Source organism: Mus pahari, chromosome 19, assembly GCF_900095145.1.
Source record: "Mus pahari chromosome 19, PAHARI_EIJ_v1.1, whole genome shotgun sequence".
Lineage (NCBI taxonomy): Eukaryota > Metazoa > Chordata > Mammalia > Rodentia > Muridae > Mus > Mus pahari.
In genome coordinates this window covers 76,054,725-76,068,710 of record NC_034608.1, presented here as the reverse complement: position 1 = coordinate 76,068,710, position 13,986 = coordinate 76,054,725, and the positions used below count along the sequence as shown (strand labels likewise).

The following is a 13,986-nucleotide window of genomic DNA, read 5'->3' as shown; positions in this document are numbered from 1 at the left end:
TCTTTGTATTCTTTTTGGAGGGAAACTAGATATTCCTTTGTCGCTGACTGGAGGTATAATCTTTCACGTGTTAAATTACCATTTATATTTGTATTTATTTCTATATTTCTTTTTGGTGTCTTCATTGGTCTCTGTCTTGGTCCATCTTCTGTTGGTGTTATGGAATGACTATCTGACAGTGGGTAACTTTTAAAAAAAATTTTATTTAGCTAGTCATAACCTAGAACGGCATCATAACTTGGAAAAAGAGCAGATAAAGGAGCAGGTACATGGAGAAAATAACCAAGAGAATTGGCTTTGCTTTATAACATCTTGCTATGAAAATAATTTGTGAGAGTGTCAAACCCCACATGAGGGTAGTTCCTTCTTGAAACAAACACCTATTAAAGGAAATACTACTGCCAACAGATGGCTGAGTGGGTAAAAGCGCTTAACAATGAGTGTGAGCCCTAGTACCTAAGGCAGATGTGGGGGCATGCTCCATTACCTCAGCAACTGGAAAGGGAAAGGCCAATCTAAATATTAACAGGGTTTGGTTATTATTATTGCTTAAGCTCACTTCCACCAACAGCAAAGCCCAACTTAAAAGAGAAAGTGACCCTTTGCAGATGAATGACTTCTGTGTCTCTGAATACCTCCAGTATATATTAGAATGTAGACTAAGACATTATTCTGTAAAAGGCTGAATTAAGTATTCCATGGCAGGCAGCCTATTTTAGCTCCCCAAAGACAGCCTTGTCTGTCTAATCCTTAGAATCAATAAATTAGGTTATGGGAAGACTCTGCCTTTCACTGACAGCTTTGAAGATGAAGGAGTAAACGAGCCAAGAAATTCAAATGTCTTCTCATAACTACAATAGCACCCAGGTTGATCCTTCCCTAGGGCCTCTAGAAGAAAACAACCCGGCCGACTTTAATTTTAACCAGTGGGACTTGTGTCAGAATTTTATCTTATGAAACTCTCATATAATACATCTGCATAGCAACAGGATGGTCACACAAGCTCTCATTAAAGTTCTAAGAAGATTGACAGTCAGGATGCTGTTTTAATTTGTTGTTGCTTTTTTACGTCTATAAAAATTCCTTATTGAGAAATTATCTCTGCCGTAAGAAGATGACTCTTAAAAGGGTTGATAAGATCCCCAGTCAATGACGCTCCCTCCCACAGGACAAGGGGAGAGATCCTGTTGCAAGCATCCATGTCACAGCACTTACACTACACAGTGCCAGGATGGCCTGACTCTGTCTTTCAACTCAGGTCTGTTAAAGAAGAGATTTAGTGTCAGAGGATTTTTTTTTCTGATAAGAATCTTGGAGGAATCACAAAGAAATTGATTTCTCGGATGTAATCTATTTTTTGATGACGCTATCACACAGTACATTAGCTAATGTGGTGCTTCTGAGCCTCACACATTTAAGGAGTACATACAGAGATGCTTACGTCTAATCTGGAAACAGTTAAAATTATTTCTGTCTCGAAAAACTAAAACAAACAAACAAACAAAAAAACAAACATTATTTCTGTGAGGAGAGTGAAGATTGAGAACTACTAGTATGGTTGGATATATACCAGAAATTAAGTATGTTACTTCTGTCTAGGTTGAGGTAGAACTTCTGGTATGCCACAAACTGTGCCCACCACATGTTTTAAAATAAATTATTTTTTTCACAAATCAGTGTATAAGTGTTACAAAAAATCCAAAACAAATGTACAAGTAGACAGTTTTCTTGTCTACTTAAAGGAGTAATTTTCCACAAAAGAACTAAAACAGTACAGAAGGAATCTCTCATCTTTATAAAAAACAGATCGATTGGCTATGACTACTGCCTAATAAAAAATCTAGATGCTCCCCCTGCAAAAGAATCAGGCTACATGTCGGCAGTGAGAGCGCAAGTCACACTTAATTTATGTATGACAGTAAATATACTAGGACATTAGTATTCATTAGGCGATATATAAATAGACATGAGACACTCAACCAAGACATGCCTTAATTCTGCCACCCAGTGGCGACTGCCATCCTGGTCCCACAGGTCCTGTCCAGTTACAAACACGGCACCTACCTGTTCACTAGGCTCTTGGGCAAGCTCTGGCGCAGGCTAGGAATTTATTTATGCACCTCCCTGCTGACTCACAATACAGCTCCTTGAGCAAGGGGAACAGGTTTCCTATATATTGTGACACAGGACAGGTACCCAGTATGTAAGACCACGTGGAACCCTCAGCGTTTTGGAAATGCGTGGTGTCTAAATTTGGATTCATCAGGATTTTCTCTTTGGTATTTTTTTGTTAAAGCGCATAACCTACGACGGCGCGTAAGGCTCGGTGACACCGTAGTACACTCTACACCATTACAGGCCGAGTAGCAATAGACGCGGCTCTGGAATCCGGGGGGGGGGGTAACACACTCGCTTCCACCTGCTTCGGCTTCTCACGGTCCCCGTAGGGCTGAGACGAAGCCAGGCTTTGCCACGATGCCGGCGACCGCACGCTTTCCGAGAGCGCATTCCCCGCCGGGGAGGACGTGAGCGACGTGAGAGCAGGTGGCATGCGGGTGGCCCAGAGCAAGCAGCCTTCGAGGCTCGCCCAGGTCTTCTCCGGGCCACGCCCTGGTCACGCCTACCACTCCAATCTGACCAATAGGCGCAGAGGTGCCTCCCAGTGCGGCCGTGGAAGTGCTAGGACGGTGGGACGCCGAGCGGCCGTTCACGTCAACGCGGTGACGTCACGCGCGTGCGACGCACCTGTCGGGCTCCGACTCCTGCAGCTTCTCTTCCAGTTCAGCGGGTCAGGGCTGGTCGCGTCGGGCTCGCACGGTTGTCACCTCGCCAGCTCCTTGCCGGTGCGCTCGGGGCGGGCGGGCCGTCCGTCCGTCTGTCCGGAGGATGAGGCTGGAGTGGGCGGAGGCGTGAGAACCGCGTTACTTTCCCCCCCCCCCCGGAGCTGGAGCGCCGCTGCTCCTGTAGTCCTGAGCCTCCAGTCGGGGCACCGGCGGGTTGGTTTGAGGGCCCCGCTGGAGCCGGAAGATTGAACTTCACCCCGAAACCAGCCTCCGCCGGTCCCACCTGGCCGCCTTTACGTAACCCCTCCTGAAAGCCCGGTAGCAGTGCAGTCCGCCGGGGTGGCCACCCGGCAGCCGCGTCCCGGTGAAGCTCCCGGGGCGGCTGGCGCGCGATCGCAGGCAGATGCGGGGTCCACCGGCAGCGCAGCCACCAGCCGCCCAGCTTGCTATGCCTCTGAGCTGCAAGGTGAGTCGCCCGCTGCCAGCTTCACGCCTGGACGGTGGACCGCGAGGCCGGTTCCCACCGAGGTGCCCACCGACCTGCTGTCCAGCCCATTAAGATCGCTCCTGTTTCCTCCCGGAACCTTCGACGGACCTATAAGTAGAATTAAAAACTAGGTACCAGCTCAGAATTAGTCTTGAATTTACAGTTAGCTCAAGTTTAAAAACGCTTAGTTTTTTGTTTTTGTTTTTTATCTTATTTGGTCTTTAGATTTACGCATATCAAATCATTTTTGTGTGAATATTTGAGTTTTGGTAGTAAACTTGTTGAACCAGAAGTTACTTTAGAGAACTTCCCGTCCTGTGTGCTTTATTTGAAGTGTGGCGTTTTAAAATTAGACCACAAGGAAGTTAATTGCATATTCATCGGGTGTGTTCTAATTCTAGGCCGAGATTTCGGTTTCCTTTGAAAACGATGACTCTTTATGACAGTTGGACCAGTGGTGACCTAACCTTTCAGTACCTCTCCGCGCGTGCGAGTATAAAATTTAAAAATAAGTTCTGCAAGCTTTTTTGGGCCCTGTATTCAGTTCCTGCACGATCAGTATGGCTTATATATAACTGATACTTTGTAGATGTACTTTTTACCCATGAAGAATTTAGATTATTTTCCTTGGGTCAGTTTTACGTGCCTTTGTAGATTACTAAAAAAAAAAAAAATGGTATTTCCGTTCGGGAGTATATACAAGGAGTTCAGTGCTTATGTGGATGTTGTTGAGCAGTTTTGAAAGGTGCTGCTTCTGCTGCTGTTGTTGTTTAATATGGCTTTAAATTTAGGTGTATGATTTACGGGTATTTACTCACATTGAATGTTTATACGGTGTTGATAGAATTTATCACAGATACCATTCAACCCCCACCCCTTCCTTTCCCTTTGCTACTTACTTCCAAACCTTCCTTTGAGTGGCAGCTCAAATTATTTTAAGAGGTCAGTATGAATAACTGAGGTCATTGCTTGGCAATAGTGCTATGTACCTTATGAAAGTTTTAAAGAATTATTCTGATTTTGAATATATGTAGTTCAGAAGAACAGATTGGTTAAAAGTTCTGGGCTTTTTTGGTAGAAAAATGGCAAGTGTCCAGGTCATGTTGGTGGTAGGCTTTCTGTTTCCTGTTGTGACAAGTTGTTAATAATTTTCAGACTTCTTGGGAAGCCAGATTTGATCCCTGTGGTGGGTCATATATCAAAGCAGCATCTTGTGGGGTTTGACCACTGACTCTGCTTTGTAGAATTTCTACTTGCTTTGTAGTCGAAATTGTTAGCAGACACTTCCAATATATATATATGATATAATACATGTAAATAAAGTACATTTTCTCTCTCTCTCTCTCTCTCTCTCTCTCTCTCTCTCTCTCTCTCTCTCATTTTATTTTTCATTAATTCCATAAAGTAAATACATTGACTTTTTCCATTTAACAAGTGTGGAAACTTGAGAAAGAGTTGAATTATCATTCCTAAGGTCTCACAGCAATAAGTGTCAGACTGAGCTCAGCAGTGTCATTCCAGAACTCTTGCTTTCAATCCTCAATGGCTACAGGGTCCTGTAAGCTCAACAAGGTGACATTCTACTGAACAGTTGGAGTGAAAGTCATGGCACCATAGTTGCATTCATTTGTAATTTGTAAAAGGAGTGCCCAATTGCAGAAACTCTTGTAAGTGTTGTTTTTTAAAAAAGCATCCAGTACTATCGCCTTAGTACATTTTTATGTCTTTATGCGTACATTCATATTTGTTTATAAGCATTGTGGCCACAGTTCCTTTTGATTCCTAAAGATAAGTGTTGCTTGGTTAGGTATAAAGTGAAGGAAGACCCCCCCACTGCCTCACACATTGCTGGAACTCAGAGATTTGCTACAGCTGGGAGGGAACCAAGTCAATCAACCAGTTCTCCCCATTCTCTCAGGAGCAGTTGAATATGTTGTCTTTCCTCAGTCTTCTATAGCAGCTTTTAAATTGGATTATTGTTTTATCTTTTTTCTTATCAATGAGCCTTATATTCATGTATATGCCTGTTTTCCCTCTTAGCCTTTAAAAAAATTATGGTGTTTAATTTTCCTTTTTCTGGATGCTTGTTTTTGTTTTAATTTACAAACTGTAATTGTGTGTATATATTTGAGGTACAAAGTGGTACTTTGATAAAAGTGTATATTGTGGAAGCATTAAGTCAAACCCACATAGGTCCGTTTGTCTTTCTTGTGTGTGCTAGAAATAGAAACACTTGTGTTTGAGGTAGCAGACAGCTCATTTGTAGCTGGGGTCATTGCAGTGCACATTAAGTAGGTCACTTGGTACCTGAAACCATGTACCCCTGACTAGACCCACTACTCCCACCACCATTTCCAGCCTTCCACCCCTGAGAACTGCTGTTGCAACTCTGCTTTTGAATTTTATCTTTAGACCCCACATGAGACCATGCAATGTTCTGTGCTTTTTTATTTTATTTTTTTTACTGTATCTATGATGGACACTTAGGTTTTCATATCTTTGCTCTACCGAATAATAGTATTAAGCCTGAAAGAACTTGAAATTTAAGAAATATTCTTGATGGAACTAATTACTTAGTTTTTTGTTCTCTGAAGAAAAAAAGAAGGTGTAGTTTTGATGTGCTAAATAAACAATAATGATAAAATACGAAGTAATGTTACTTTGGGGAGAAACCAGTTAGATTATTGTTTTATCTTGGAACTTTAAAAAGTAACCCAGTGGATCTAATGGGCAAAATCTTGCCCCAATGTTCTTGCTCTTTGTCTCCAACCTTTAGAAAAAAATCCTATTGTATCTGTGTGCTTTTTTAAACTTTTAACTTCGTAACAAATTATTTATTTATTTTACGTATATAGATGCTTTGCATGTATGTCTGCACACCAGAAGAGGGTGTCAGACAGTTGTGAGCCACCATGTGAGTGCTGGGAATTGAACTCAGGACTTGTGAGTTCTGGAAGAGCAGCCAGTATTAACTGGTGAGCCATCTCTCCAGCCTTGTAGTTTTTTTTTTCTGTGATGATTTACACTACTCTTGGAAGTTGGTGGACTTTAATAATGTACTGAAATATGACTTTGCAAGAATAAAATTTTTCCTTTTATTTTATCAAAATGAGAATACTTAGAAATTTACTTATATTTCTAATAGAAATCAATTATTGTAATGTAGCTTTTAAATGCTCAGCATATCTATGTCTACGGAAAGTCGTTGTATTTGAAAGAAGATAAATAGTTCTTTTTTTTTTTTTTTTTTTTTTTTTTTTTTTTTTTTTTTTTTAAAAAATTTTTTTTTTTTTTTTTTTTTTTTTTTTTTAGAGAAGGTATGCAGCACTAGTTGGCCTGGAATTTACTATAGAGCAGGCTTGTCTCAAATTCACAGAGATTTATCTGCCTCTGCTTCCTGAATGCTGGCATTAAACAGCGGATCTCGGAATTTGAGACCAACCTGCTCTACAGAGCAAGTTCCAGGACAGCCAAGCCAGGACTATGCAGAGAAATAGTGTCCAAGAGAGCATATTTTGGCTATTAAGCTGATTTTGCAGCATATAGTGCTGGGTAAAATCATTGCTGTCTTCTCTACCAATGCAGTGTCCAGTGCTGGGTAAGACCATTGCTGTCTTCTACTTTAGTAACTTGCTTAGCACCTTCCAACACTTTGAAAGCTAGTCATCAGGGAGGAAGTTTACTGGTCAGGTTGAGATTAATTTCTCTGTGTTCTGTAGCCAAAGTGTATGCTGTCTTCAGCAATAGAATCTTGTAGTTATGGTGGGAAGCTAAGGGCAGTGGCAGTACCTGTGTTCTGGAAACCTCTGTGGCTTCCCTGTCCAGTAAGTCGTAGAAAGGTATTCCATGCCTTGCTAATAAAAACTGTAAGAAAAATATTGAAGAATGTGTCTTACCTATAGATGGCTACACGCTGGGCTTTCCCGTCCCTGCCCTCATTGTTCAGGAGACTTGTGCTCCTCTTTCCTGCTTGGTGACGTGGAGTGTTTTCATTTACTTCTCTCACCAGATTGTGACCTACTTTTTCTCTGTTTAACTTACTAGTCAGACATGCAGTTGACTGACATACCATTGGAGCTTAGCCATTAGTTTCAATTCTGCCTAGACACTTTTATAGGAGAAACAAAACTTTATTGAGAACCATAAAAGCCCTTTAAGTTACAAGCTTGCAGGGTCTTTGGGAAATAGGTCTAGGAAAGTTTGTGTTTTATCAACCAAAGTGATATCCATAGAGGAAAAAATTGATGAATTGAACTTTATAAAAATTAAATATTTTTATGTGGTAGACCATCCTGGGCTATAGAATGAGACCATTTCACAAACAACAACCCTCAAACTGAATACATAAATCACATACTTTGCTAACCATTGACTATGTAATGAAAAACAAAAAATGAAAAGTACTAGGACACAACATACATTCTAGATCAGAAGATTAGCAAATTAATAAAATCGCTTACAGCTGTGGTCAGTGCTGTACAGAGGGAGCTGTAAGAACTATTAGGAGAATTTGATATAGGCAAAATTTGACTCAAGTTTTATAGTAGCCTTTATTTTTTTCTTTTTAAAAAAACTACCTGCATGATTTTTGTTATTTAAACATTTTGTGTCTCAAATTTCTCATCTTCAATAGAGAGAGATTAGCTCTCAAACCATATTATTGGCTAATATTTAATACATGTACTTTTGTGTGATATAGTGCTGGAGAGATGTATTTATTAACTTAAGGAGTACTTTTTGTTTGTTAGTTGTTGATGTTTTGAGATGGTGTAAGTTCCTGATTGGCCTTGAACTCCAGCTAACCCTGTTTAAGGTTTCTAAGTAGCTGAGGCCACACGAATGTGATATATACCTAGCTAGTTAATAGCTACTTGATGTGAGATCTGAAGAATGAGTAGCAGAGTTAGGTAAGGGAGAGAGGGAGTGTTCCAGGTAGAAGGTACACTGAAGGCCTTGGGCCAGGAGGCAGGAAGGGTCCTGATGGGATGGAGAGTGGGAACTAGGCAGGCACTGCCAGCCAACTGCCTTTTCTATTTTGTTAAGAAGTTTGTCTCCTAAGAACTGTGAAAAAAATGAAATATTTTAATATATACAATAGGGAGAGATTACTAATCGGACTTTTTAAGGGCTGACTGCCGTACAAAGATGAAGTTAGGGGCAGACAAGGTGCTTATGCTGAGATCATTAGAAATTTCTAATAGTACACTAGGTTTTATCTCTGAGTCTGATCTCCATCTTCTACCATATACTCTATGAACTTGCTGTTTTTTTTTTTTTTTTAAATCGATTTAATTATATGTAAGTACACTGTAGCTGTCTTCAGACATTCTAGAAGAGGGCATTCGATCTCATTATGGATGACTGTGAGCCACCATGTGGTTGCTGGGAAGTGAACTCAGGACCTTTGGAAGAGCAGTCATTGCTCTAAATCACTGAGCCATCTCTCCAGCCCCTATGAACTTGCTTTAAGTAATACATCAACACTCTTAGAGTATTAAAATAGGTTGTTTTGGCAGAAGGAATAATAAAGCAAAGTTGCAGATTTCAAGCCTAGCTTACTACTGTGGCTGAGGAGTGTGCATGTGTTGAAAACTGAATGCACTTCTCTTTGATCTCAGCTGAATGAACAACTGGGTATTTATTGCCCATGCTCTGTTCCAGTCATTGTGCTAGATGCTGAAAAGAGACTAGTGTTTTCAAACATCTCTCAGAATGTCACCTACATGAAGTAATCTTTAAGGGAATTATAAATTAGTTTTAAAAAGATAGCTATTATTTAGTAATTTTTTAAAAAAAAACAACTGTACTTTCTGAATGCTTTTGTTGTTAAACACTGCTATGTTTTTGTGTGCAGAAAGAAAAGTACTAACTAGGTGAGATTGTGTGAAGGCCCTCTTGAGTCTTGGTTGGAGTGTGGGAACTCTTTTTTCTTGGTCTGTGTGTACTCTATGTGACTTTCTCACTAGCCTTGCTTTACAAGCCTCACTGGTTTGACTCCAACTGCAGTTGGTGCATGTCACACATGTACTTTTGAGCTCTGTTGCCAATGCCAATATACTTACATTAACTTCGCATTTTGACGGTAAGCATGGGAGTAGATATATTAAAAAATGTATGAGTATTTTGGGTATACAAAGAGGCAAAACAATGAAAACATAACTTGGTTTTACCTGCTTTGGAAAAATAAATTTTTTAAAACTATTTTCTATTTCCCTGGTTAATGTTTGACCCTGGACTCTAAATACTTAAATATTTTAAGCTAATTGTAATATTTTAAAGTTACAATGCAATTTTTAAAATTAGGTAGTGCTTGCCTGAGGTAAAATCCACAGAGGAGCTGGTATTTCAGCTATTCGTTGCCATTCCTGTGAACCTCTTTCTTGCAAAGCCCTGTCCAGTCTGCATATGCAAGTGACTGCATACTGCAGTTCTTCCTATCCTGTGCAGTAGCTGCACACTACAAAGGCATCTCTGCACTTGATCCATTTTAATTTCACAGATCTTGGAGATTGTTTTACAACACTGCTTGAGGAAGTTTTTCTTTTCTTTTTTACACCTGCATAATGAAAAGAAAGAATTAAACCATCCCTTAACCATTAGCATCATAGAGGTAGCTGTTACAGTGGATGGACTTAGGATTTTTTAATACAAAGATAATAGCTTTCATTTTGTGATGTTAGAATACATGATTTTTGTTACATGTTGGGAAAATGTTGAAGCCATTTTCCCCTTTTTTCCAGATAAGCAGACAGCTAAATGGAGTCTGAGCAGCTGTTCCATAGAGGCTACTGTAGAAACAGCTACAACAGCATAACCAGCGCGAGTAGCGATGAGGAGCTCCTAGATGGAGCAGGTGCCATTATGGACTTTCAGACTTCTGAAGATGACAATTTGTTAGACGGGGACACAGCAGCTGGTAAGTTCAGCATGACAACTAAGAATTGTAGTCGTGAGGATACCAATAAATAGAGTTTCTTTTCTTTCTTTCTTTTTTTTTTTTTTTTTGAGGCTGACATTTGGGGTAACTTTTTAAAGCCAAGGTAAATTTATGTAACTTAACCATTTAAAAGTATACATCTCAGTGGCTTTAGCATCTTTATAATATTATGCTAAAATATTTTTTACTACCTCCTAAGTCTCTAACATTGGAGTAAATTTTTGAATTTTTTAAGTATAAACTTTTTAAAGTATAATTCAGAGAGCTATGTGATCATTACATCATACTTGTGAGAATGAATGAATGCAAAATAAGCAAGTTACACAATCCTTTAGTTAAGAAACATTACCTAGGATCCACTCTTCTTACCCTAAGATATAGCTATTATTTGGTCTCCATTTAGTACGGTTGAGCAGGTATTTATATGTTCTGCAAGTGGGGTCACAATGTATGAAATTTGTCTCTGACGTGTCTGTATCATTGCAGATGACAGTGCTTATTTCTGTCACCATGTAGTTTCCGTTGTGTAAATGTACTGCCGCTCAGTTCTATGCATTTCCTTGTAGACTTTAGATATTATTAGGATGACTGTGAAAGTATGTAAGTGCATATGTTTTCATGAAGGTACTGTAAATCATTGTGAATTATACTTAGTGTGGAAAGCTTAGATCTGAAGTTCACGTTTCAGCATCATCCGGAACTGTCAGACAAACTCCACCTATGTCTGTCTGCAGTGTGTGAAAGTTTAGTTGTACTTCTTTACCAAAACTTAGTGTTAATAGTTTGAAACATTTTAACTGCTCTGTGTATACAGAAGTCTCTCATTTTGAGCTTATATTTGATGGCTTAGGAGTTGAGATACATTTATATATGTTGACTTGGCTTTTTAGGTTGCTTCCAGAAGTGTCAGGTCTCTACTTTATATATTCTTTTTTTTTTTTTTTTTTTTTTTTTTGGTTTTCAAGACAGGGTTTCTCTATATAGCACTGGCTGTCCTGGAACTCACTTTGTAGATCAGGCTGGCCTCGAACTCAGAAATCCGCCTGCCTCTGCCTCCCGAGTGCTAGGATTAAAGGCCTGCGCCACCACGCCCAGCTTGCGCTTTATATATTCTGATTTGTCAGATACATTCATTGCAAATTGCTTCTCTTACTCTGAAGTATTCTTAAGACCTGTGGTGAAGTCACTGATTCTCATGAAATCTTGTTAGTAATTTTCTTTCTTTGTCTTATTTTCTGTGTTCTCGTTTATGATTCTTCTGACCTGGGTGTGACGGTACATAATCCCAGATGTTGTGGCAAGGACAGGGAAGTTTACATATCCAAATGTATTATTTTAAAATAAAGATGTCAAAGATTTCAGGGGATCAAAGATAGTATTCTGTTTTCTTCTCATGTCATTCATATTTAGATCTGGAACTGCTTGCATTTAACTGTGTGTAATGTCAATAAGAATTCAAATTTGATTTTTCCCATATGAGTAACTGGTTGGTCCAGTACCAAGGCAGGTAACTCTTAACCAAAATGACAGACACTTTGGAAGACAGTTTGGCTATTTCCTATACTAACTGAGCATTTACTGTCAGATTAAGTAATAATGCACCAAAATGTTTACTCCAGTTAGGTGAACTATCCACATGAAGATGATGAAAAAGTAAATAAAAGAGTGGAAAGCACAGACAAGCCTAAGCATCTCAGTGGACTCTCCCTGCAGTGTTCCCTCTGTGGACCAGGGAGCTGTGCTTCTGGGTGTTCCCTGGGCTTTGCACTCCCTTACCCTGTCGAACCTCAGCACATGTGTACACTTTGTAGTTAGAGTTAGTTAAGCGCGATATGCTTAGGTGTTCTTTTTTTAATGTGTTAATAATACCCTGGTTGAGGTATTAAAGAGACTTAGACTTAAATTGACTTGATTTTTCAACCTCAGGCAGTTTTTACTAGTATCTCCCTGTTGTGCTTTGTTTTCTGTTGCTATGAGAAGCTGCTAACCAAACCACCTTGGTGAGGAAAAGGGTTTGTTACAACTTCATGTAGAGAAACCAGGGCAGGAGCTGAAGCAGAGACAGAGTCAGAGATCATGGAGCGGTGCTGCATTTTGACTTAGCTCTCCCCAGACTCTTTCAGCCACCTTTCTTATCACCCACAGTGGGTCGGGCCCTGTGTCTATTAGTAATCATAGAAATTTCCCCACAGACGTGCTCCCGGGCCAATCTGATGGAGGCAGTTCCTCAATTGAGGGTTTCTCTTCCCGGGTGTATCAGGTTGATAACGAGGATGAGCCATCACAAATATTTCTGCAGTCTCCTTCCCCCATTCTGTTAGGATTCCCAGTGCATGTGGTAGAGTTTCTCACTGGGTTGCTTATGAGTTTCTGTGTTTTCCATCTTTTCATTTATTTTTCCTTTTCTTGTAAATGTTTCATCTAACTGGAGTAAATATTTTGGTGCGTTATAGCTGAATCTTATGGTAAAGGTACATTCAACATTATAGGAAAGGGCCAAACTGTCTTCCAAAGTGTCCGTCATTTTGATTGAGAGTTCCGGGTGCCTGCTTCCTCATCAGCATTTGGTATTGTCAGTGTTATGGAGTTTATCCACTGTGTAAACCACAAGAGTATTGCAGTAAGTAACTTTGTTATTCTACCCTGAGTTCCAGTGTGTTTAAATATATTTCAGTGTTTTGAGAAAGTCTCCATGTTATTATATTTGCCTTTTGAACATATTGATCACATTTTTGACATCTGTGCCTGAGAATTTCAGTACCTAGATCATCCTTGGATCCATTGTCTCCTGATTTTTTTCCTTCTCTTTTTGGATCTTGGCAGGTTTTGTGATTGTTAAATGAATACTGGATACTATATGTAGATAATTGTGGACTTTCTGGGTGGCAATATCTTCACCAGAGAACTTTCAAATTTCTCCCCAGAAAACAAACATTCTAGAATCTTGGAGGAGAATTCACAACATGGTTTTAAGACTTTCTGTTCTTTTGTTTCTCTTAGAATCATTCTTAGGGCATTGCTCTTGAGGCTTTGTGCAGAAAGCCGCTATACCTGTGTACTGGAGTCTTCAGTGGAGCAGGGACTGATGCCTGCTTTTTGCCTCTTAGCATTTTAAGATTGCTAACCGCTCTGCTTTTTGTTATAATGACTGCCTATTTACCTTTTGCTTCTTTCGAGAATCAAAGATTTTCGGAATAAAGTGGGGTATGGTGACCACTTCATCTCTTTTCTCCAGGTTATCAGTCCATTCAAATTCACTTTGCTGTGGTGCTTTTGTACATCACAGTGTGAGTGCTGAGCCCTTCAAACTGTCAGAAGCATCGGTTGTCCCCTTCTGGTTTTCCAGTTGCTCTGTTTATGAGTCTGGAATGGCACAAGCACACATGGTCGGGACTGCTAGGTTCCCCTCTGTTCCCTTGCTTTTCACAGCAGGGCCACCTCTAGTCTGCCTCCCTGGGATGATGTGCTTTGATGAAAAAAGACAGTACTTGGCATTATTTATTAGCCATTTGCTTTCTTAGAGTCACTGATTTTTCTGTCTAATTTAGAAGTGGCATTTATTGTTAGTTATAAACTAGAATATATGCATTCGTAAATTGAGAAATTGGGTGAAATGAACAACGTTCTCTTTTTCTCTCTCTTTAGCTCTTTGATTCTTTATGTGGAGTGTAAAAATTCAGGGAAGAGGAAGGAACATGAGAAGGATCCAGCACTTCCCATCTTCCCACTGTCCTCAAGTGCTAGTAATGCCTTTGCTCAGACTCTTAAAAAGAGGAGTA

General features: G+C 39.8%; 1 protein-coding gene across 3 annotated transcripts in view; it reads left to right on the top strand.

Annotated features, from left to right (window-relative positions):
- Positions 1–2,711: 2,711 nt before the first annotated feature.
- Positions 2,712–13,986, top strand: part of Clcn3 (chloride voltage-gated channel 3) — a 73,746-nt gene continuing 62,471 nt past the window's right edge. Inside the window, exons 1-2 of one of the 3 annotated variants that reach the window (XM_021218622.2) lie at positions 2,712–3,249; positions 10,011–10,186. In XM_021218622.2, the coding sequence (XP_021074281.1) occupies positions 10,027–10,186 (160 nt within the window). In that variant the 5' untranslated portion in view covers positions 2,712–3,249; positions 10,011–10,026. The remainder of the gene's footprint in view (positions 3,250–10,010; positions 10,187–13,986) is intronic. The other 2 variants (XM_021218620.2, XM_021218625.2) reach the window with 2 other exon arrangements.